Source organism: Aotus nancymaae, unplaced genomic scaffold, assembly GCF_030222135.1.
Source record: "Aotus nancymaae isolate 86718 unplaced genomic scaffold, 86718_ANA_hifiasm-v0.15.2.pri h1tg000040l, whole genome shotgun sequence".
Lineage (NCBI taxonomy): Eukaryota > Metazoa > Chordata > Mammalia > Primates > Aotidae > Aotus > Aotus nancymaae.
The window spans coordinates 58,184,880-58,210,606 of record NW_026988454.1 but is presented as its reverse complement, the minus strand read 5'-3'; the positions used below and the strand labels follow the sequence as shown (position 1 = coordinate 58,210,606).

The window sequence follows — 25,727 nt, the reverse complement described above, 5'->3', positions numbered from 1 at the left end:
GTTGTTCCTCATTTGCTTTATATTAAATCAGGAGCATTTTCTTATGAACTGAATAGTCAATATAAACTAAATGTTGGTAAAGATGATGGGGAGTCTAATCATTTAAGTGACCTTAGACATTATGTGTTCTAAACTCAGTGGATACACATTCAATAAGGAGAAATCTATTAGATAGAATCTTCGTAAGCCAGGTTATTTTAAATTCAGCACTTGATGAATTTGTTTGATAATTAGATAACTCTTATTGAATGTATTGAGTTGAATTAACTGTGCACATGAACAATTAGATGCTATAATTTATAAAATATTTTTAAAGATTGACATTACTTTGTACTCTTAAAAAACTGACTGTTCACCTGGGCGTGGTGGCTCACGCCTGTAATCCCAGAACTTTGGGAGGCCAAGGTGGGAGGATCACAAGGTCAAGAGATCGAGATCATCCTGGCCAACATGGTGAAACCCTGTCTCTACTAAAAATATAAATTATCTGGGTGTGGTGACACATGCCTATAGTCCCAGCTACTCGGGAGGCTGAGGCAGGAGAATTGCTTGAACCCAGGAGGTGGAGGTGCAGTGAGCCAAGATCATGCCATGGCACTCCAGCCTGGTGATAGAGTGAGACTCCGTCTCAAAAAACAAACAAACAAACAAACAAACAAACAAAAAAACTGGTTGTTTTAATCATGTAATAATGTGTTTCTTATATTCAGACTATTTAATGAGTTTGGAGTCTGCTCAGTAAAAATTTATTAGTAGTTACGAAATAAGCAAACCAATTTTACTTGATATACTGTTGACTCGGCCCCTTCCCTTTTCTTTTTTCTCCATCTCGTTGTCTTGTGTCAGTCTTTTTACAACAGTGTAATTACAAACTCAGTCAGATAGCAGAAGCCATGTCCTATGTTCTTTATATTTCAGGGAGGCATAGCATATTGGACATAAATAGTAAATACTTGTTCTCACTTGTTCTCACTTTTACTCCTTTGTTCTTTCTCCTGCTTTTTCCCCACTTCTCTTATCATTCGTTTTTTATAATCTCCTTTGAGAGTTTTTTTTTTCATTTGCCACCCAAATCTGTGATTCTTAACTTTTTAAAATTTCGTCTCAACAGATCTGAGGAGGACCCACAATAGTTCCCTAATGGACACAGGCAGTGAGTCTCAGCTACCTCTTTTGTCATGCACACATGCACACACTGAAAATTGCTGTTCTTTATACTGTCCTTGAGTGATCTAATTGATAACCAAGTCTATATCTCCAGATTCAGCCTGATTGCTCACCTAACCTCTAGATTCATATTTCAGTATGCTTGCTGGGCAGTTCTGTGTCTGTAAGCACCTCAAATTCAACACGTCTAAAACAAAATTCATTATTTCCCTAAGATTGTAGCTCCTTTTATATTATCCCATATTTCCATGAATTCACCACCATCTGTTTGCCCAACCAAAAATTTGAGTATTTCTGAGTCTTTCCTCTGTCCTATTTCAAATTTGTAGCAGATTCCTAAGTCCTTTTGATTATCCCTTCTAAGCATTTCATATTTATCTGATCTACTCCGGTCCTATCTTAGACCTGTATTTTTCTTGTTTGAATTACTTTGCTAATCTCTTCATTTGTCCATCTGCCTATGATTTCTTCCGTCTTTTGTCTGTTCACCTTAGGGCTATCTGAATGAACTTGTCAAAATGCAAACCTAGTCATGTTATTCCCTTTTGTGTCCTTAATTACTTCCCTATGGCCTAATCAAATAAATTACAAACTAAATCCTCTGTGGCATGGCTCTTAAACATTTTTGCCTATTTTTTACTGCCAACAATTATTCACTGTACTCCAAACAAATTCACTAGGAACTATCATCGTCTTCAATGATTATACATTCTATCTTCACTAAAGGTATATTTCCAGTTTTCATGTTCCTCCTAAACCTCTTGTTGTTTGTTTGCTTTGGTCTCCATCTTTCCTAATGTCTGGTAAACCTTGGTTAGATAACTTACATATAAGAGTGGAGCCCTAAGAAACTGATTAGAGGCTGGGCACAGTGGCTCATGCATATAATCCTGGCACTTTGGGAGGCCAAGGTGGGTGGATCAGCTGAGGTCAGGAGTTTGAGACCAGCCTGGCCAACATGGTGAAACTCCGTCTCTACTAAAAATACAAAAAATTAGCCAGGCATGGTGGTGGGCACCTGTAATCCCAGCTACTCGGGAGGCTGAGGCAGGAGAATCGCTTGAACCCTTGTTTGAAATGTTAAAAATTGTATTGCCTTGCTTTCTTTTAAGATAAGTATGGCTACTTTTTATCAAGTACATATTTGCCTACAGAAAGTGCATACAGTAGTCCCCCCTTGTCCATAGGTGTGTGTTCTAAGACCCTCAGTTACTTGAAACCACAGATAGTACCAAATGCTATATATACTATGAACAATTTTTTTTCCTTCTTCACAGTTTCATGGATATCAGATTTGTTCTTATTGTAGATCTTAGCAACCTCAGCATGTGATTATTTTTTTCTTTTCCTATGAAGTCATGAACTTTTACTTTTTCACTTAAAGAAAACACTTTATGGCTTCTCTCTGGCATATCTAAATTGCCAGCATCACTACTTTTGTGCTTTGGTGCCAGTGTTAAGTAGAATAAGGGTTACTTGAATGCAAGGAGTATGATACTATGACAGTTGATCTGATAACCAAGGTGACCACTAAGCTCCAAACAGGCAGGTAGCATCTACAGTGTGAAAATGCTGGACAAAGAGATGATTCACATCCTTGGCAGGATGGAGCTGGACAGTGTGAGATTTCATCATTGTGGTACTCAAGATGGCACACAATTTAAAACTTATGAACCATTTCTGGAATTTTCCATTTATTTAAATTTTTTTTGAGACAGAGTCTCACTCTATTGCCCAGGCTGGAATGCAGCAGCACAATCTTGGCTCACTGCAACCTTCCCCTCCTGCGATTACAATTTTATTTATTTATTTTTTTGAGATGGAGTCTCGCTCTGTCTCCCAGGCTAGAGTGCAGTGGTGTGATCTCCACTCACTGCATCCTCTGCCTCCCAGGTTGAAGTGATTCTCCTGCCTCAGTATCTCAAACCACCCAAGTAGCTGGGACTGCAGGCACCTGCCACCACACTCGGCTAATTTTTTTGTATTTTTAGTAGAAAAGGGGTTTCACCATGTTGACCAGGCTTGTCTCGAACTTGTGACCTCAAGTGATTCACCCACCTCGGCCTCCCAAAGTGCTTGGGATTACAGATGTGAGCCACCATATCCAGCCCGCCTGGCTAATTTTTGCATGTTTAGTAGAGATGGGGTATCACCATGTTGGCCAGGCTGGTCTCGAAATCCTGACCTCAAATGATTTGCCTGCCTCAGCCTCCCAAAGTGCTGGGATTACAGGTGTGAGCACTGTGCCCAGCCTAGAAATTTTCATTTAATATTTTCTGAAAAGTTTTTCTCAAAGTCAAAAAGATATTAAGTGACAGATCCAAGATTTGAATTGAGGTCCAGCTGCAAAGGGCTTTACTTTTGAATCTGGATATAACTGCTTTTCATTGATTATTACTGATTTATTTATTTATTGAGTTTGTCTCTGTCACCCAGGCTGAAGTGCAGTGGCACAATCTTGGCTCACTGCAAGCTTCACCTCTGGGCTCAGGTGATTCTCATGCCTTACCCTCCTGAGTAGCTGGGATTACAAGCACTTGCCACTATGCTCAGCTAATTTTTGTATTTTTTAGGAGAGATGGGGTTTCACCATGTTGGCCAGTCTGTTCTCAAAATCCTGACCTCAAGTGATCCACCCACTTCAGCCTCCCAAAGTGCTGGGATTACAGGCATGAGCCCCTGCTCCCAGCCAGATTTATTGTTTACTTGCCACATTATTCTGTGAATTGATGGTTTATAATTATTTGTCATTTTCCTATTATGGTGTTAGTATTTTTCTTTTGACTTACAAAAGCTCTTTCCATATTAACATTAACCCTTTGTTCTTCATTGCACTTACTTATTTCTGTTTGTCTTTTGCCATTCAATTTTGTTTACAATTTTTATATGTTGTATTATTATTATTATTATTGTTTTAGCCAGAGTCTCGCTCTGTTACCCAGGCTGGAGTGCAGTGGCACAATCTTGGCTCACTACAATCTCCGTCTCCTGGATTCAAACGATTTTCCTGCCTCAGCCTCCCAAGTAGCTGGGACTACAAGTGTGTGCCAGCATGCCCAGCTAATTTTTTTATTTTTAGTGGAGACGGGGTTTCACCATGCTGGCCAGGCTGGTCTCGAACTCTTGACCTTGTGATCCACCTGTCTCGGCTTCACAAGATGCTAGGATTACAGGCGTGAGCCACTGTGCCGAGCCTTATATGTCGTATTAACGGAGCTTTTGTATCTTTTCCTTTATTTTTCTGTTATTTTTAAACATAGAATATCTTACCTAGTCTAAGGTTATTTAATTGTTCACTGATTTCTTAAAATAATATTTTGAGTTTTTTTTAATTTGACTCTGTAGTTATCTGACATTTGTATTGATACATGGAGTGAGATGAAGGCTTAGCTGGATTTTTTACCCAATTTTTTAAACATCATTTATTGGATGATCAACAAATGAATAGTTGAATCCCACTGAAGTATTTATGTTACATTTATATATTTACTAGTTTTCATTGACCAGTTAATTTTTATTGTCACATCTTAACATTTTGGTTATTGTACATTATAAATAACACATTATGTAATTATTATAGGATATCACATAAGTTCCTCCACCACAGATTAGCTTACTCAATTTTAAGTACTATAGGAAAAAAGCACTATAGAGTACTATACTTCTTAAAGTACTATGGAAATAAATTACTTCTTAAAGTACTATATATTAAAAAATAAGAGTTAGTCCAGGCTTTACTGTATTTGGTGTTAAGGTAAGTTAGCGTAGATGCATACATAAAGAAAAAAACAGATAAAAGAAACTGAGTTGTTGATCTTTCCTCAGTTTCTCTAAGGAAAATCCAAACTTGGAAGAATTAGCAGTAATAGCAGAGATTCCTTTATTCCAAAAGTCTTCTATAGTATCTCTGACTAGCCCCTAATGCTGTCTCCCTAGTAGTCTTATGGAATAAGTGTTTTCCTCCATAATACATTAAAATGTTTTGCAGCAAAGTGTTTGTGTCTAGAGCATTATTTTGGCAGAGCAGAGGATAGTTTTTTTATGCAACAGGTCCTTAGTTACAGCCAATTAGGGTATATTAATTTTACAGACCATAAAGACAATCAGTAATTTCCCTGGTTGTTCACAAGCTGTCAAAAATGGTTCCAGGTAAACCAACTCAAATGCTCATCGGTAATAGACTAGATAAAGAAACTGTGGTACATATACACCATGGAATATTATGCAGCCATAAAAAAGAATGTGATCATGTCCCTTGCAGGGACATGGATGAAGCTGGAAGCCATCATCCTCAACAAACTAATACAGAAACAGAAAACCAAATACCACATGTTTTCACTCATAAGTGGGAGTTGAACATTGAGAATACATGGTACACAGGTGAACAACACACACCAGGGCCTGTTAGGGGATGGGGAGTGAGGCAAGGGAACTTAGAGGATGGGTCAATAGGTGCAGCAAACCACTATGGCACACGTATACCTTTGTAACAAACCTGCATGTTCTGCACATGTATCCCATTTTTTTGTTTGATTTTAGAAGAAATAAAATAAAAACTTTAAGAAAAAAAGAATAGTTCCAGGTATAACCTGAATTTCCCAGGCTTGATACAAATGAGGTTCACATTTTATAGCCCTTTGCCCCTACTTTCAGACACCTATAAAATGTTCTATAAGAATTCCTGAGGCATTTTCAGTTACCAATGGCTAGCTAAGTCTCATACCAGAAACACCAGAATCCTAGAGATTGTGGTTTAGGTACTTCTCTGTATTTTCAGAAATTTGTCTCTAGAAGTATTTCCCATATATGCCCATAAATATGTCCCATCCATCTGTGCTCCCTCTCTGTTTCTCTTGCTCTCTTTCTTTCTTACTCTTGCTCTCTCATGCACATGCTGACTACTACTAACCAATGCACCAGAAAGGGGCCAAAACTGTATTAGCAATCTGACTCCTCCTCCATTGGCATAAACATCTTACACAAAGCAGGGAAGCTAATGCCTTGATATTTTATAGAGATACTGGTGAAACATTTCTCAGTTTTTCTTTAAACTCTCTCTCTTTTTAGGACCCACATATGAGTCTATGGCACTAGGTCAGAGATAAATTAGAATGACCACCACCATAGACTACTCAGAATCACTCATCTCCTCAGCCAAATAAGGCTTTGATTTTGGATCAAGCCTTTTGTAGTTACTTAATCTTCCTTCAGAGTGAGTTTTTCTCCCAGGATGCTTCAGTGCTTTATGTAAATAAGCTTCTAGTAGGCTTATATACTTGTTTACAACACAGGACCAGGTTATAAGGGTTAAGCTGAGATTCCATTACAATGAGAATCTCTGAGCTCTGTGTCACAGCATAACTTGCCCTCTCATTTCTTTACAGTTTTCTTTCTTTTTCTTCACCGTATTTTTATTCTATTGGGGTCATTCTGCTTGTGCCCACTTTAATATGTGTCTATACATTTATTTGAATAAACTGTAGTCTGATTTTTAACTTACTGGCAATCTTCTAAGTGGTCTTCATTTCATATACATTAAAAACCTCAAATTTGGCCTAGTTTTTTAATTGGTACAAAATCCAGTTTGTGAAATAATATTATATTTGGGTCAGAGGAAGCAGAGACCTCCCAGGGACTTCAGTCCTGGGAGTGACTAATAGCAAAATTTCGTTCTTTCTATTATTGGAGAAACCCACCCGGAGCTGAAAACTGAGTAAGATAGTAGCCCAGTGTTCTTGGGATAGCTTTAACCACTTACCTCTCTCTGAAGATGTACAACCATTTGCAGAACTTATGTACATTGGGGCCTTACCTCTACTTTATAGTGAGCCAGCTGTGACTAATGTTGATCTTTTGTTTTTTTAAGGAACAACAACTTAAATAGATGCGATATCCCATGGGGAGCAGACAGTGTCTGAGATAGCTGGTACTAATAACAATAACAAAATATGTTGCCTTGCAAGAACAAAAAGCATCAAGTATCTTAGTAAACTTTAGGCTTTATAGCCTCTAATTTAGAACAATCAGAATGTTCTAGGAGATAGCCAATCATGGCAGTGGCTAAAGTTGAAAATTCTAGGAAGTGAACTGTGCCTTCTGCCCTTTCAGAAAATACAATCATGGGAAGTGACTGCCTTTGCCTTGTGAACTGGGGAGGTATTGAAATGGAAAATGTACAAATCTCAAAAATCAAAATAGGCTAATGCTATAGTGTAATTCTTAAATTTATATTTTGACGCAATCCTGCCAGTGAGTTATTTTTTTGTGTAAACAGTTATCACCTTATGTGATTATGAATTAGTTTAATTAACATTGACTAGAATCTTTTAAAAAATAGAATACATTTCTAAAATATTTAAATTGCAGAAAGGAAAATAAAATGATTTGGAAAATTTAGACCAAAACTTAACTGCTAAAGTGGTTAAAAGGGCTCTCTTACCAAAACAAAAACAATAACAACAACAACAAAAGAACCAGACTAACAAAACTATTCTAGATTCTTTAGATTTGGAAACTTTCTAATCTAGGTTATTAAAATGCTAATGCATTAAGCAGAGATGTCTCTTATTCAAGGGTTAGATTCCAATATTTCATATATCCAAAATTACTCTTGAAAATCCCTTAGGAAGCCATACATTAGAATTCAACAATCAGTATTAGAGAATCAGTTTATATTGTTGGTTTGTGTTTAAAAGCTCTGTTGTCTTTTAGAATATGTACTTTCTCTTTAAGTCCTAGAGTCGCACTGCTTGTGGAGAAGTGTTCAGACTATGATTGGTATATGGGATTTATGAGTAACTTGAGAATCCAGTAAATTCACATCACTCATATCATGCTCATTCCAGGGCATATGATTATTGAAAATCAAGCAGAATTATCTATATTACTTACACAAGAAATCATATTGTTTTTCTTTTATTGCCAAGCTTATTAGAGTTGAATTTCTTATTAAGTTCATAAAGATATAGCTCCATAGTATATGATTATGTTGTTAAAGTTTCACCTGAATTTTTGTACAATGCTTTCACCCTTAAAATAGGAAAGAATGATACTGTACTATAAAATTCCTTTATTCTCTACAGATAATGGATTCTGAATTAATGCATAGTATAGTAGGAAGCTATCATAAACCTCCAAAAAGAGTATTTGTTCCATCATTCACCGAGAATGAATCATCTCAGAATTGCCATCCTGCAAACTTAGAAGTTACCTCTTCTAAGATACTTCATAGCCCAAATAGCCCAGGTAATGCTGATGTAAAATTATATATAAAATTAGAAGAATGGTAAAAGCATGCTATGAAAAACTTTTCATATTTATGTGGAACACAGATACCATATAAAGATGAATAAATATCATTTATCTCATCTATAAAAATCAAATGATAATCTCTAGCAAGCATCTAATTTGACATAAACTATATGACAGTTAAAACTTTAAACTTAACTGAATCATGAAGATATTAATATATAGTTGAATAAAAATCACAGTAGTACAATGTACTATTATCTTTCAGGTCTGACATCAGGTAAACCATTAGGTTATCATTTTTTCTTAATACTGCATCATGGACAAAGAAACAATAAATATGTGTGGTTTTACTAAAACAGAATCCATCAAGAACTGAGAAAAAAACCTTTAACTTTAAACTTAAATTGCCTTGTTAATTAGTAGAAATTGTATTTTAATATTCCTTATCCATATTCAGACTCTTTTGCTCTCCAGACTGTACATTGTTTTAAGTCCTTTCATTTGAAAATATTTTACTAAAATTATGGTTATTAACTTTCTCAATCTTAGAAATCACTAAATACAATCATAGATATATTGTTTTTACAAGATATATTAGAAAAATGTGTCCCTCTTTAGAGTGTTAGTCATTATTTTTCATTTTTTGAAGGATATGCATTATTACTTATACATTTTTCTGACTCACTAACAAAAATATACTGCTTATTTTTCTTAAGTTACTGTGACTGTAAGTGTTCAGAAACTTCCACTTAAACCATCAACAAAATTTTTTTCAACAGCTCTTATTTTAGCCTTAAAAACTCTTCAGGAAAAAATTCATCGTTTAGAGCTGGAGAGAACACAGGCTGAAGATAACCTGAACACTCTTTCCATAGAAGCAGCACGGTATAAGAAGGCCTTGGAGAATGAAACAAATGAGAGAAATCTGGCACACCAGGAGCTGATGAAGCAGAAAAAAGGTAAGAAATGCAGTAGTTCTCAGAAACCAGGGGTTACTGAAGTTTACAGTTCAAAAATAATAAGCCTAGTCTAAGCAAATGTACTCAGATATCTTTGTTCTTATATATATTCAAACCTCGTGACGATGTTTTCAGACCTTTTGATATTTGTGGGGAAAAGATATAGTTTGAACTTACCTCTATCATATCTGTTATAATTCATAATTTCTAGAAATTAAAGGAAAAATTAGGATTTTAGACAAGTTGTGTTTAAAAATTAGAGTATTTTCAGAATAACCAACGAGATCCAATTTAACCCATAACTGAAATATTTGCAGTTAACACTAAATTTTAGAATTTGAAATACAAAACAGCACTAGTAATTAAAGAATATAAAAGCAATAAAAATGTATACAAGAGAATTTTATTTAACTGGAGAGGAAAAAAGGTTAATTAGAAGAAATAGGCAAATGGGGGAGGCTTCTGTGGAAATTATGAAAAGTTTTGGAAATTTAGAACGTAAGTCTTTTATATAATTTCACTTCAAAACTTATGACTTCTTTTTCCTTATTACACTACACTCATCCTCATAAACAAGGCTCAAGTTTGTATTTCAACTTAGACGTAGAATGAAGAAATGGGGAAAAAAAGATTTCTGAGGTAATTAGACAAAAGTGGAAGAAAGGGGTAAAGAAAGTAAAGAGTTAAATGATTAGAAATAGGTTTTCTGCTATGGAATTAACTATGCTGCCAGCAGTCAAGAACGGGAAAATGAGAGTGGTAGATGCATATACTTGAGTTTCCTGAAAGAGAAGAAAAGAATTGATAGGTTAGAAACTTTCAGCCTGTTTTTCCAGATGATGTTATTTCCATCAACAAGTTACTGACATCGTCTCACAAGTTACTGACATCCTCCTCTTTCAGAAGTATGCCCTCTGGATTTTTAGGAGGAGACAATATTAAACCAGTTCTATGTAATTAATGAGCTATTTACAGATGTATTTTCATAACTCTAGAAAAGTCAATACTCAGAGATAAAAGAGGCCCTAAACTTTTAGTTCTTGATTGAATTCACATAATTTCTTGTGATAACCACATCTCTGATCTATGTGATAATCAGGTAATTTACTCGTTATTATTTTGTCTTTTTCTTAGATATAAGTATACAGTTAAGCTCAGCCCAGTCTCGTTGTACTCTTCTAGAGAAGCAACTAGAATATACAAAGAGAATGGTTCTCAATGTAGAGCGAGAAAAGAACATGATCCTAGAACAACAGGTGAGCATATTTTCTATAAGGAATGATAATATAATTTTGTATGTTTTTGAAGAATAGTTTAATGTCATGGGAAAGTTGTCATATTATACTTTTTTCTTTTTTTTTTTTTTAGATGGAGTTTCGCTCTTGTTGCCCAGGCTGGAGTGCAATGGTGCAATCTCGGCTCACCACAACCTCCACCTCCTGGTTTCAAACGATTCTCCTGCTTCAGCCTCCTGAGTAGTTGGAATTACAGACATGTGCCACCACACCTGGCTAATTTTGTATTTTTAGTAGAGACAGAGTTTCTCCATGTTGATCAGGCTGGTCTCAAACTCCTGACCTCAGGTGATTCGCCTGCCTCAGCCTCCCAAAGTGCTGGCATTACAGGCGTGAGCCACCATGCCCGGCCGTATTATACTCTTAAGTAAAGTAGAATATAAAGTTATATACAGGAGATTTCCACTTACAGTAATTACAAGCTAGGTCATTTGAACCACCTCTTCTGCAGAGAAAAACAAATACTGAACAGAATATTTCTTTAAAAAGAGAGAAAAAAGAAACAAAGAAAAATCATAAAGGCATTTGAGTAACTGACAACGTGATGAAAAATCATCAATTCAAAATTTAAGTTCTCTGCAGACTTAAATTCAGTTTGTCTTGACATTTCGGGCTTCTTTCTTCTAAGGATATTTCTGGTTCCAGACGAGGCAGTTGAGAGGCTAAATAATGCCTTTGACAGCCATCCATCTGTGGCTAAGGAAATTAGAGTCCAGAACCTATCAAATAGGATGCTACTAAATCTCTTCTACTCAAGTGCTTTATAAGCGTGAACAAGAAAAACAACCCAGATTATAGTCCTTCTCCAGGTTATCAAGGTAGCCGAGAAAACCTTAGTTTCTAAAGTTGAATTACAGTGATCTGGGATAACTGATATTCCCAGGGGCCTCAAATTATTTCTACAAATATTTCTTCAACACAATGAGCAACTTTTAACCAAAGATAATCAGGCAGAAGGAGATAAGACACTATGAAATAAATAAGAAACAGCATGCATAACAGACTGTATAGACACTCGAAAGTTAGCTCCAGCTAGGTACTGACTGGCTCTAACAGATACTGACTTTAAAATAATTATGCTTGTTATAATCAAGTTAAAAGACAAGATTGCATTGTTTACTGAATAATTGGAAACTATAAACTGGCAAAGGAGATTGGAGAAAGAACCAAATAAAAATTATAGAACTGAAGAAAAATATTATAACAAATTTAGAACTGACTGGATCTAACAACAGATTAGAAAAATTGGTGAACTGGAAGGACAAACCATGCAGATCAATGAAGAGACAAAGAAAGATAGTTAATTCAGAAAACAGAGAAGAGGCATAATATTAGAATGAGGTCCAACTTATGTGTAATTGGAGTTTAAAAAAAAAAGGAAAGGGAAAATAGAGCAAAAGCAGTATTTGAAGAGATAATGGCCAAGAATATTACAAAATTAAAAAGTAAAATTACACCATAGATTCAAGAAACCCCACAAAAATCAAAGCAGGATAAACATAAGGAAGACTCTACATAGGTAACTCAAAAAAATAAAACAGAAGTAAGGCCAGGCACAGTGGCTCACACCTGTAATCCCAGCACTTTGAGAGGCCAAGGCGGGTGGATCACATGAGGTCAGGAGTTCAAGACCAGCCTGGCCAGCATGGTGAAACCTCGTCTCTACTAAAAATACAAAAATTAGCCAGGCATAGTGGCGGGCACCTGTAATCACAGCTACTTGGGAGGCTGAGGCAGGAGAATCACTTGAACCTGGGAGGCGGAGGTTGCAGTGAGCTGAGATCTCGCCATTGTACTCCAGCCTGGATGACAGAGCAAGACTCCATCTCAAAAAAAAAAAAAAAGTAAAATCTTAAAAGCATCCAGGGAAAAACATATTACATTCAAAGAGAGAACAATTAAAGTGATAGCTGACTTCTCAACTGAAAGTACTGAATCCAGAAGACAAGGGACTGATAGAGTTAAGGTGTTAAAAGAAATAAGTGCTGGTCTAGAATTCTATGCCTGGAGGAAGTATCTATCAGAAATTAAGACATTTTAAGACTAAAAAGACTGAGATAAGTAGGCCTACTCTAAAGGGAACACTAAAGGACATCAGACCGAAGGAAAATGACCTTTGGTGGAAGTCAGAGATGCAGGAAGGAATAAAGAGCAATGAAGATGGTAAATATGTGGATAAATCTAAATGAATATTATAGAAAACAATAATGCTTTGTGTGGTTTAAATATATATTAAGAATTAAAATTCGTCAGGACAATGGCTTATATATTAGGAAGAAGTAAAGTAGTTTAAAGTGTTCTAATACCCTTGCATTGTCTTGGCAGAAGGGTAAAAGTAACAGTCAATATTGGATTTTGATGGGTCAAATGCGTAATAGATTTTTAAGAAATTAAAATTTATATGGAAAAGCAAAGGTCCAAGAATAGCCAGACTATTCTGAAGAATAAGATGAGGGTCTTTCTCTAGTAGATATTGAAACAAATTATGGTCCTTTTTAATAGCTGTTCTAAGACCTAAAATATGTATCCTTAACTAACCACAGTCTGCCATAAATCTGTATTAAAATATTTCGCATATAATGTAGGATCCTCTTTCAGTATGCTTCCTCTTATTCCCCTTTGTGCTATAGTTTTCATACATTTTATTTCTGCATATGTCATATAACCCACAATATATTATTATTTTTGCTTCAAATGGTCAATTATTCTTTCAGAAAAATTAGGAAACAAAAATATATATTTTTTACCTTTCCTGTGCTTTTTATTTTTGTGTAGATTTCATTTTCCATTTGGTATCATTTTTCTCCAGTCTGAAGGAAAATATCAGAATACTAAGAATTGTCTTAGCATCTATTTATCTGGAAAAGTCTATTTCACTGTCATTGTGAAAGATAATATTTTGGCTGGATATAGAACTCTGGTTGACATCTTTTCCTCTTTCAGCACTTTAAAGATTTTTGTTTCTGTTATCTTCTGGATCTTACAGTTTCTAATCAAAATTATTTTCTTTATTCCTCTATGCATAATGTGTCACCATTTCTCAGACTGCTTTTAAGATTGTCCCTTTTATCACTGGTTTTCAACAATATGATAATGATGTTCCTGGTTTTTTTTTGTAAATGCTTGGACTTTTTGAGGTTCTTGAATCTGTCCATATTTTTCATTAAATTGGAACATTTTCAACCATGATCCTTCAAATAATTATTCTGTCCCACCTCTCTCTCCTCTTCTTTGGGACTTCAACCGAATGTTATTAAACCACAGGTTACCAAGACTGTTTATTGGTATTGTTTTTGGTTTTGTTTTAATTAATAGACTTTATCTTTTGTAGCCATTTTAGGTTTATAGAAAATTGAGCAGATAGTATAGAGTCTTGCTCCCTCACAGTTGCCCCTATAATTAGTATCTTACATTAGTATGATTATAAATGCCCACTATGTTGCCTAGGCTGGTCTCAAACTCCTGGGTTCAAGCAGTCCTCCCATCTCAGCCTCTTAAAGTACTTGAATTACAGGTATGAGCCACCATACCTGGTCTTTTTTGCACGTTTTATTTGCTCCTTAAAAGTGTTTGATTTTCAGAAAAAAAAATTAGATTTTAATTTAAAAAATTATGGACTGGGCGTGACTCATGCCTGTAATCCCAGCACTTTGGGAGGCTGAGGTGGGCAGATCACAAGGTCAAGAGATCGAGTACATCCTGGCCAACATGGTAAAACCCCATCTCTATTAAAAATACAAAAATTAGCTGGGCATGGTGGTACATTCCTGTAGTGCCAGCTACTCGGGAGGCTGAGGCATGAGAATCACTTGAATCCAGGAGGCGGAGGTTGCAGTGAGCCGAGATCACGTCCCTGAACTCTAGCCTGTTGACAGAGCAAGATTCCATCTCAAAAACAAAACAAAACAAAATAGTTATGACTTTAAAATTGAAAAAAATTAAATAAAAAGTATTTGATTTTCTTGTTGTTTGTAAGGACCTAAAGTATGTACATTTATGTACATGTTTCTTATGATAGTCATATTGTGTTTTGAATTCTCAGAAACTGTATTATTCTTGTTCCATTGGCATTACTTGCCAAATTCAGGGTTGTTATTTTATTTTTATCTTTTCTAGGCCCAGCTTCAGAGGGAAAAAGAGCAAGATGAGATGAAGCTGTATGCAAAACTTGAAAAGCTTGATATCTTAGAAAAAGAGTGTTTTAGACTTACAGCAACTCAGAAAACTGCTGAGGTAAGCTTTCTTTGAAGTGATGACAACAGGAATAAATCTTTAGTGTTAAGCATAATTGGTATTTTATGTGAATGTAGAGTAAATCTTAGATTTATAAAACTTTATTGACAACTTTTAATAATCCAGATATGAATTCTTACCTATAGAGTGAGAGTTAATGTGTTCTGTCACAGTATGAATGAGCTGTCTTTTGATGTGAAATTGTAATTTTGACTTCTAATACGGCAGGATATTTTCATTTGTCTGATACTTTACCTAAAGGATATGGAAAAATTGTCTTCTACCACTTGTAGTCAAATTAATCCTATTCCATTTCCCCTCTCCATCCTTTTTCCCTCCAAATCCTTTCCATTTTATAGGGTTTTCTCATAGTCATAATTCCTCTAGGAAGTCCTCCTTGAGCTTTCCAACACTCAGGAAGTTCTCCCTTTGAAATAGTACTGTCTTTCTATTCTGAACCACACCACAGATAAAAGATGTGATACTTATATATATAAGGTTATATGTATATATGATCCCTTTCAAATTATTTCCTTGCTTTGTTGTTTTATTGTTTTGTGAGTATTACTCTTTTTTTCTTTTCATACAGTACAGGTTGGGTATCCCTAACTCCAAAATCTGAAATGCTCCAAAATCCAAAACTTTTGAACACTAATAAAATGTTCAGAGGAAATGTTCATTGGAGTAATATAGAATTTTGAATTTTTGGATTAGAGGTACCAAACCAGTAATGAAAATATTCCAAAATCCAAAATATCTCTGGTTTCAAGCACTTCAGATATGGGATACTTAATCTGTACAAGCTCTTAAGTAACAAGGATCACATTGTATATTTCTATTATGTCTTTTCACTCTTCTTGCTCCCAAAATTGCGCTTATTATATTTATGCAAATAGTAGAAACTTATTTTTATATGTTTTGAATGAAATGTTGAAACCCAAGACTGTAACTGTTTGATGTACACCTTAAAAATTTCATCATAATGCTTTTGTTGCTGGAAGTTAATAAAGCCTATGTGTGTGTGTATTCTTTTCTTTCCCTTTGTTCTCCTTGTATGTAATAGAAGATGAAGAAGCAAATAAAGAAGTGGGAAGAAAGCCAAGAAAAATCTTAACATTGGCTGGGTGTGGTGACTTATGCCTGTAATCTCAGCATTTGGGAGGCGGGGCGGCAGGGCAGGGGCAAATCACGGGGTCAGGAGATCGAGACCATCCTTGCTAACATGGTGAACATCCTTAGTAGGTGGGCCTCTACTGAAAATACAAAAAATTAGACAAGCGTAGTGGCACACACCTGTAGTCCCAGCTACTTGGGAGGCTGAAGCAGGAGAATTGCTTGAACCCGAGAGGCGGAGGTTGCAGTGAGCCAAGATAGCACCACTGCACTCCAGCCTGGGCGACAGAGCAAGACTCTGGCTCAAAAACAGAATCCTAACATTTTGTGCCTTTCCTTTTTCTCATTTTCTGCCTTAATTTGCGAAACTCTTAAGAATCAAGACCCTTAGGACTCTATTTGGAAAAGAAACAAAGGATGCTTGGCTCTAGTTTTTATATAACAATGTTAGTTTTTCACTCTTTTGCAGGACAAGATTAAATATTTAGAAGAAAGACTTAAGGAAGAAGAACATCAACGTAAGCTATTTCAAGACAAAGCTTCTGAGGTAAATATAGCACTATATAAACTATGACATTAAACCATATATATTTTACCATATTTTTGTTTTTGTTAAACTGAAACCTGTGTTCTAGATTCTAATTTCTGCTTCCTAAATTGTCTTTTTGTTATAATAATGAAATTCTCACTCAGCCAGTATAATACTTGGCTGTATTATCAAGAGGTCTTTTAATCTTTTGAAATTCTGACAAATAACATATATTCTCAGTTGAAAGAACTCCTAGGATAGATTGTTTTCAGTTTGATTGACATATGTATATTAAATAATTTACTCTTTTATAAACAAAATTATTGTAATTACCAATAGACTTAATGACCTTCACACATACAAAAATAGTATTTCAAATTTTCTTTTCTTCTTCAAAAAGCATTTTCATATTTATAAACTTAGACCTGATAGCTCATTACAATGTTTTTGCATGTTACAAATCAATTTTATAACTTTTTTTAAAAAAAATATTATAGCTTCAAACTGGACTTGAAATCAGTAAAATTATAATGTCTTCAGTTTCAAATCTAAAGCACTCCAAGGAAAAGAAGAAATCTTCAAAGGTGTGCATATAAAACTTTATTCCAAACAATACTTTTATTTGATAATACTTATTTATACACCCTCTTAATGCTTATACCTACCCCTTTCTAAAAAGGATTTGAAGATACATAATAAAAGACATGCAGTACTGCATGCTAAATAATGAATGAAGATTTGGGGTATAAGGACAGAAAATTTCATAAGATTCAGGTTAAAAAAAAGTAGCAGCAGTCATGTAAAAAATTTAGCTCTGAGTTTGCTTGACAACCAAAGCAAAAAGGAACATGTAATGGACAGTGTAGCTATCTTTGTGAAATAACAGGAAGCTCTCAAGGTTTTCTAGAAAGATTGACATTTTTCTAGTTTTAAACTTCTAGAGAAATATATTTTGTGATACTTTATAAAAGAGACACTAAACAACATAGTAGATATTGACAACATAATAGATCCTGAAAGCAGTTTTATGTAATACATGCACTATAAAAAATAAGTTTTTCTTACAGATTTGTTAAGTCTGTAAAGTCATTTATATAGAGAATTTATTGTTACGTGTAATTTCTATGCTCATTTCTTGTGAATTTGCCTAAAAGTAAGGATTGGCGAGTTAGTACTTTATAGATCCATATTTTGTTTAGATGAATTCATGTTTTGAATGCATTCTATTTAAGTAACCTTTCTTAATTATATATAATGGTACGAAAAATGTTTTTAATCCCTTTTAATCTTATGATTCTGGAATTATGGTTTTGATGGCCATTATTACCATTTATTCAGATATGAATGGAGTGAGTGTTGCTGTGTGCCATTTGCTGTAGGAGACAGGAGATGCTATTTGGGAATTCTAGCCACTGCCATGTGCTTCGCTTGTAGATAAAATAATGGAGAGAACATTATACTTAACTTTGGCTACTCTTATTACATAAATAAGAATTCGTGTTCAATACTTGGACTGTATATTTCATAATTTTTTCATTTTAAAGAATTTTCAAACTACAATAATGAAAAATATTTCCCTAATATGACTTATTTTGCTTATTTTCTTTCCTAAATACTTGTTTTGTGTCTTGCTTGTGCAATGAGATTCACAGCTACAAAGCTAAATAGAAAAATCACTGTAAGTAATTTGCCAGTGGAACACATATTGCCCAATATGTATGTTTTATGGCATCCTCTCTCTGATGATAACTTTTTTAATGGAACTTTTTTTCAGTTTACCTATTTATTGTAAAAATAGTGAAGGTACAGAGAGAAGATAAAAGAAATGAAGGAAAGAAAAGGTAACTCCTGGAAGAGAACAGAGTAATTAACAGCAAAATCACTTTATAGAAGTATGTAGTTCAAATCCCAAGTTCACAGGGTGTGCAGATAATGGTGTCTCCCTTTAAAGATGGAGGTAGTGCTAAAGTTGCTGAAAGTAGGATCAGATTTCAAGAATCCTCTATGAGAGACCTGCTTCCTATCCCACTGTTTGTCCATGTCCTGGACATAGTTCATTCAATTATACATTTTGATGTACATAGACTGGTATCTCTAGGTAATAAAAAGATAAGTAAGACAGGAGTTTGTGAGAAATAGATAAATACAAAACAGTATAATAGAAAATTAATAGAGGTTTAAACAAAGTGTGTTGTGGTGCTGTGTAGACAAAGGAATATGTGAAAGGTAATATGCAAGAAGCTATGTTAAAGCAAGTCTTGAAGAATTAAGTATTGACAGACTGAGATGAGGAAAAATGTATTATAGTCTGAGGAATTTGTTGGTTTTTCCAGGGACCTATACGTAATAGTCCAGTAGTGGGGGTGAGATAGGATCATAGTGAAAGTTAAAATGGAAAATAGAGCTTGGGGTGAGCTAATGGCTGACCTTGAATGCCATGTTAAGGGTTTGAAATTTTATTCTATAAACAGCAACCATTGAAAGCTTCTGAGAAGTGTAGGGACATAATTAGAGTTGTAATTTTAGATGGTAACTGACAGCAATAGGAAAGTTTTACATAGAGAGAAATCATATGTGTAGATTTTATGAATCATATGTGTACATTGATGTCACCATCACAACAATCAAGATACAGAACTCTTCCACCATTAAAAGACTCCTTCATGCTATACATCCCTTCCCTGAACATTGGCAACCTCTAATCTGTTCACCATCTGTGTATTTGATTATCTCAAGAATGTTATATAAATGGAATTGTACAGTATGTAACTTTTTGTGATTGGCTTTTTTCCCTTGAGGTCCATCCAAGTTGTTATAAGTATCAATATATCCTTTTTATTTCTGCCTGGTATTCCGTGTTACAGATGTACCACAATTTAACCATTCATCTGTTAAAGGATATTTGGGTCTGGGCGTGGTGGCTCACACCTGTAATCCCAACACTTTGGGAAGTCAAGACTTCCTCTCTTGAAACCCTGTCTCTACTAAAAATACAAAAATTAGCCTGGCAGTAGTGGCACTCACCTGTAATCCCAGCTACTCAGCAGCCTAAGGCAGGAGAGTCGCTTGAGCCTGGGAGACCAAGGTTGTGGTGAGCCAAGATTGCACCACTGTACTCCAGTCTGGGTGACACAATGAGACCCTGTCTCAAAAAAAAAAAAAAAAAATTTTTTAGCTATTACAAATAAAGAGCTGCTATGAACATTTGTGCACAGGTTTTTATGTGAACATAACTTTTCATTTTTCTAGGATAAATGCCTAAGAAAACAATTGTTGGGTCATGTGATAAGCATGTTTTTAGTTTTATAAGAAACTGCCAAACTATCTTCCAAAATGGCTGTACCATTTTGTATTCCCACCAACAATATGTGAGTGATTCATTTGCTCTACATGCTTGCCAACATTTGGTATTGTCACTATTTTTTATTTTGGCCATTCTGATAGATGTGCAGTGATATTTCACTGAAATTTTAACTTGCATTTCCGTAATAACTAATGATGTTGAATATCTTTTCATATGTTTGCCATATGTATGTCTTTGTCAGTGAAATTTCTGTTTATGTCTTTTGCCCATTTTCCAGTTGCACTGTTTTCTGTTGAGTTTTGAGAGTTCTTCATATCAGAAGTAACTTTTAAAATAATTTTTTATTTATGTTTTTTCTTGTCAATCCCTAGAAAACTAAATGTGTAAAGAGAGGACCACCTAGGCAAATTTGTTCAAAGTTTGGAGCACTGCCTTTTGTGGCTGAAAAGGTAAGAGGGGATAAAATGAAGAGTTGTTCAAAAAAACTCCTGCTTTGTTGTAAGTGCTATTTAAATATCTGTTCTCAGTTATTTCTTTTCCAATACGTTCGCCAGTGCAAACTGTTCCGTGAATGCAAATATGCAAAAATTTTTGCAGATGAGACAACATCGTGGCCCACATATCCTTCAGAAATCTTCTAATGAGACTGAGCCAAGATGTCTCCCCAAGCCTTCTAGAACAACTTCCTGGTGTAAGGCTATTCCTACTGACTCAGAAAAGTCCATTTCCATTTGTGACAATTTATCTGAACTTTTGATGGCAATGCAAGATGAGCTGGACCAAATGAGTATGTAAGTATTCTTTTTTTTTTTTTAAAGAGACAATATCTTGCTATGTTGCCAAGGCTAGTCTTGAACTCCTGGTTTCAGGTAGTCCTCCTGCCTTGGCCTCCCAAAATGCTGGAATTACAAACATGAGCCACCATGCCTGACCAGTATTTTTATTCTTTATCAGGAGAAGTACCAAGATATTTAGATATCATTTTTCTCTTCTTAGTCTTAAGAACAATACCACTTATAAATTCTTAAAGGCCTTACTTAGCCATTTGGACATATTTATTGTCACATTTTTTTCATTGTATTTATTAGTACTATTTAAAATTTCAATTCTGTGTAACTAGTACTTTTTCGTTCTAAGGTATTTCTGTATTCACAAAATCTGGACTGATAGATACTACTATCATTCTAACATATAGGATCTGATGACCTTAGATTATAACACAAAAGCTTTTATAAGGCTCTCCCTTTGTGTTTTAGAATCTTTTAGCTGAATGAATGATTTCATTAGACAAGTAGGAATGTAATACCTTGTTTTAGATTCTGGCTGGTCTGCATTACAAATTTTGAAGCATCTATAGTAAGGAAGATTTCCGTATGAGATACATAATATTGTGCCTCCCTCTCCCTTAAATATATATTCAACAGAAATTTCAGAACTATGTGATTTGGCTGACCAGCTAGTTGATCTAAGACCTCTGTAGAAGATATAACTAATTCTATTAACAGCATTTCAGTAGGCTAACTCCAAACCCAGAAATTTTTCAGGCAAATACCACAGCTGGAATTCTTCCAAAGATCTTACATCAATAATGAAGAAGAGAGCCCTTTAATACCTCTAGTTAAAGACATCAAATATCTTACTACATGGATCTGTGAACATCAAGAATTCAGATTTTTTAAAAGTTCCTTAGCAGTGTTAAGGTATTTCTAAATGTATTTAATTTCAAATCACAGGAGCCTGGTTATATTTACCATAGATTTAAACAACCCTAAAGAAGGAGACTTTTTAAAGGGTAATGTTTAACTCTGACTGAAACTTATGATTGAACAGAAAATTGCTTAATTATGGTAAAGACATATATGCAATAAACTATAATGGTGCTTAATATTTGCTATTCTTTCATAGGGAGCACCAAGAACTACTGAAACAAATGAAGGAAACTGAAAGCCATTCAGTGTGTAATGACATAGAATGTGAACTAGAGTGTTTAATCAAGAAAATGGAAATTAAAGGAGAACAAATCTCCAAACTGAAGAAGCATCAAGACAGTGTAAGAAGGCTTTAGTAAGAGATTTTAATAAAGAGATAAAATATCTGGATTCAGTGTTATATCTCTGTATGACTTTCCAAATTTGAGGTCTGTATATGGGAATTAGGGAAAAGATAGGTGGTAGTCACATAGACCTGTGACAAAATACAGCCATCTGTCCCATTGGAATAACATGGACCTCCTACATAACTCTCCAAGTTAAAATTTTTTAAGTGAGCAAAGAAACTTAGTTACGTATTCAGAAATGGCTTTGGGGAAATTGTGAGGTAGATTAAATTTGCCTTAGAAGCCCTCCAGTTATCCTCTTAGCAATCTATTTTCTTTTCCTTCTCTCTTATAATGCTTTAATGATACCCCTTATGTCAGCAGGTCTCTAATTCACTACCAGACATAAACCTGGCTCCCAAGCAGTGCCCCAATCCTTAAAGCATGTTTCCCCTTTCCCAAAACAAGCTATGTTATGTTCCATTCCCTGGGGACCTATACTAGGCTAGCTATAGTGAGTAGGACAGGGATAGTGAGGAAAACTCTATACTTATATGTTAAGTCTTAATAACTAAGAAGAGTGAATGGTTTTCTATTTTAACAAGAATCATCGAGTATAATATTTAATTCCAAGACAATGACTCCATAGGTTGAACTTGCAGCACTATGACACTGTTGGAGCAGAAGGCAGAGGGAGCCTTTCCAGGGAACCTTCAAGTCCCATCATGTAGCCATATGTCTATGGACAAAATCACCATTCATCAAAGTTAATGATATATGAATGTCACAAATAAGCCTCCCTGCTTTTTATAGGAAAGTAATAAAAGATACAGAATATTATTACTTTTATTCTTCTTATGACAACGAAAAAAAGGAAGAAAGAAAGAAGTGAAATTTTTAAAACAAATATTTTTATTTTACTGTCTTTTAAGGCTATAATAAGTAAAAATTTCTGTATGATTGTTTTGGAGTGAAGATTATACAACTTGTACACTTTCTTGAAATTGCATAGGAGAAAATTGAATAGAAGAATGATCATTTTTTAAACTCAGGTCGTTTATACTATATTTTGAAAAACGTGATTTATATTCTATAATAGCTAGAACAGTTATAAATTTGTAAGCATTATATTATGATAAATGTAATATCCGTAATAAAAATTGACTGTTAGCCAAATAGAGAACTAGGTACTCACCCAAAGTCTGAATCAGCTCTACAAATTAAACCTATGCCACAAATTAAACCTATGCTCAAGTGACATAGCCTAAGTAATGGGTTAGACTTTGAAAAAATGGGTTTTGGCTAGTTGGTAGGTATTGTTTTTGTTTAATTCTGTCTGCCTCCACTATTACCATATACTACTCAAGGATAAAGTTATTCCCTTGACTTTTTTTAAAACTGCGATTCTGTAGTACTTTAAATTCGGGAATACACAAAAGTGTTTGTACACAAAGGTATTCCTGAATTTAAAGTACTACCGAATGGCAGTTAAAAAATGCATATATTTATACACACACACACCCCCCACGCACACCCATACATACATGCGTGTGTGTGTGTGTGTGTGTGTGTGTGTGTGTGTGTGTGTAACTTTCTAAACTAGAAACAATTATTTGCTTTGCTGTTAATGTTACCGGAAAGGTTCTTCTCTCTCCTCTCTGTTCTCTAGTTTTTACCAATTTAATATCTACCATACAACCTTTCCCTCAACCTCTCCCACCCACGTTGACCTTATCCTACTTTGGCCTTCTCACATGTAACACTTTTTGTCTTATTCAAAGTTATCCTGGCTCGGAGTATTCTCTAGTTGTCACATATATGCTTTTTTTTTCACTAATAGGAGCAGTAAGCTCCTTGAAAGTAAGAGCTTTTCTCTTCATTATATTTCTACCTGATGACACAGTGTTTAGGCATGTACTAGATGTTCAATAAATAAAATACTTACTGAATTGGACTTTTTAATTTAATGTAATCTTTAAACCATCAATCCAACTCATCTATTTTGGAGCATATTTTTAGTATATTTTTGACTAAAATGTTAGATTTTTTTCTCTCTCCAGGTCCGTAAACTGCAGCAAAAAGTTCAAAACTCAAAGATGAGTAAAGCTTCAGGTATTCAGCAAGAAGGCAGCAGCCCTAAAGGATCAAGGAACATAAAAAATAGCCCCAGAAAATGTTTGACTGACACTAACCTTTTTCAGAAAAACAACAGCTTTCATCCAATACGAGTTCATAATCTTCAAGTGAAATTGAGAAGAGATGATATCATGTGGGAACAGTAACAAAATAGCAAAAACTGTCACCTTAAATGAACTTTGTCAATGAGACCTTGAATTGTCTAAAGTGGTTTTAATTTAATACAACTTTGTGACATTTGAATCACGTTTGAATCATGTTTCTAGCTTCTATAAAACATAAAGTTGTAGTATTTTTAAATTGATGCCTAATGACCTACTGTGTTCCAAATGATAAATTATTGCTTTTTTATTTTTCTTATTGATTGAAGCCCCTAACCTCATCTTGTCTTAGAAACATTGTTCATTTTGCAGATATCTTAAGTTAAATTTAAGAAATTATACTAGATTGACAGTACTCAAAATTGAGTTAAATCTGAGCTATAAGTACCATTCATTCCACTTTTCATTTACTAGGCTTATAACCTTAAAAACCAATGTTAAGTGAACAGAGTTCAGAAAGATCATTTAGCTTTCCTGGTGCTTTCTTTCTGTTTTGTTTTAGAGATGTGTGTGAAACGTTTTTCTCTTTTGGAAAGGGAAAAGCTTAACAGTTACACAGTTTTGTGAAGAAGACTTTAATCCAAATTTTTATGAGACAATAGGAACCCATAGCTACTTAATTTTTAGGAGACAGAATTCTATTGCAGAAGCTTTCCTCTCCTATTCCCATTCCCTTTTACAAAACTAGTGTTTTTAAAAAAAATCAATGATCAATTTTACTACTTTATAATTTTTGCTGACTTTTATTCTTTGCATTGTATATAATAAGACTGAATTTCTAGGACCCACAAAAGTGATTTTTTTTTATAAGAAAGTATAGAGGAAGAGAAAGCTGGGCATTTAATTACCTCATCCAGCAGAAATTCAGGGTAGTGTGGTATATTTTTATTTTTTATATTTTAAAATCAGTAATGTCAAATGTTTTTGTGTATGCATGCTTTATAATAAATTTGCACTTGATCATTTTTCTGGCACCTATGGAAACTAGTACAATTCTTCTGAACTCTTGGTTTCTCACTCAAATCCTCTGAAGCAACTGGGGAACTAGAGTCATGAACTGAATTAGAAATAGAAGACAGACCAAAAAGGTGTAATAGAGTGGAGGAGCTCAAATATAGGGTAGCAGTTTAAGAGATGGTGATTCCTAAGGGACAGAGCTGGAAGTATGTATTTACTGAATTCTTTGAATCCATGGCTGAGAGAGTGTTCAAGTTATAAATGTGAAGGAATTTTTAGGTCAGGATCTTGGGAAGCTAAGGAGAGCAATTTTTAGAAGACAGTTTTTCTGTTTCCTAGGAAGTTCCCAAGAAGCTTGTTTAGGAAAAAGTGGGTAATTATGGACCTTTTGGGGAGGAAGAGAACTATACTTCATTTTAATGGTGCAAAGAGATGCCATGTTAGAAGAACTTCCAGACCTGGAAGTGGGGAGGTGACTGAAGATGGGCACATTAAAACTTGGAATTGTCCTTGAAAGTAGTTAATGGCAGAGATCAAGGTTTCCTCCTGGTGTAAATAGTGCATGTGCCCTTTGCCAGCTTTCACTCCCCTCATCCCTACCGTTAGCTCCTCAGCCCTGGAAATGTTCCATAGGGTATTTGATCTAA

At 34.8% G+C, this 25,727-nt stretch overlaps 1 protein-coding gene across 7 annotated transcripts in view; it reads left to right on the top strand.

Annotated features, from left to right (window-relative positions):
- The window catches only part of CEP57L1 (centrosomal protein 57 like 1), a 45,503-nt gene extending 20,402 nt beyond the window's left edge, over nucleotides 1–25,101 (top strand). For 6 of the 7 annotated variants that reach the window (XM_012438397.3, XM_012438396.3, XM_012438398.3 and 3 more), the window contains 9 exons: nucleotides 8,250–8,412; nucleotides 9,198–9,377; nucleotides 10,512–10,633; nucleotides 14,789–14,905; nucleotides 16,488–16,565; nucleotides 20,223–20,300; nucleotides 20,449–20,642; nucleotides 21,757–21,901; nucleotides 23,947–25,101. In XM_012438397.3, the coding sequence (XP_012293820.1) occupies nucleotides 8,250–8,412; nucleotides 9,198–9,377; nucleotides 10,512–10,633; nucleotides 14,789–14,905; nucleotides 16,488–16,565; nucleotides 20,223–20,300; nucleotides 20,449–20,642; nucleotides 21,757–21,901; nucleotides 23,947–24,168 (1,299 nt within the window). In that variant the 3' untranslated portion in view covers nucleotides 24,169–25,101. Of the gene's footprint in view, nucleotides 1–8,249; nucleotides 8,413–9,197; nucleotides 9,378–10,511; nucleotides 10,634–14,788; nucleotides 14,906–16,487; nucleotides 16,566–17,044; nucleotides 17,132–20,222; nucleotides 20,301–20,448; nucleotides 20,643–21,756; nucleotides 21,902–23,946 lie in introns of all 7 variants that reach the window. The other variant, XM_012438399.3, reaches the window with a different exon arrangement.
- The last annotated feature ends 626 nt before the right edge of the window (nucleotides 25,102–25,727 follow it).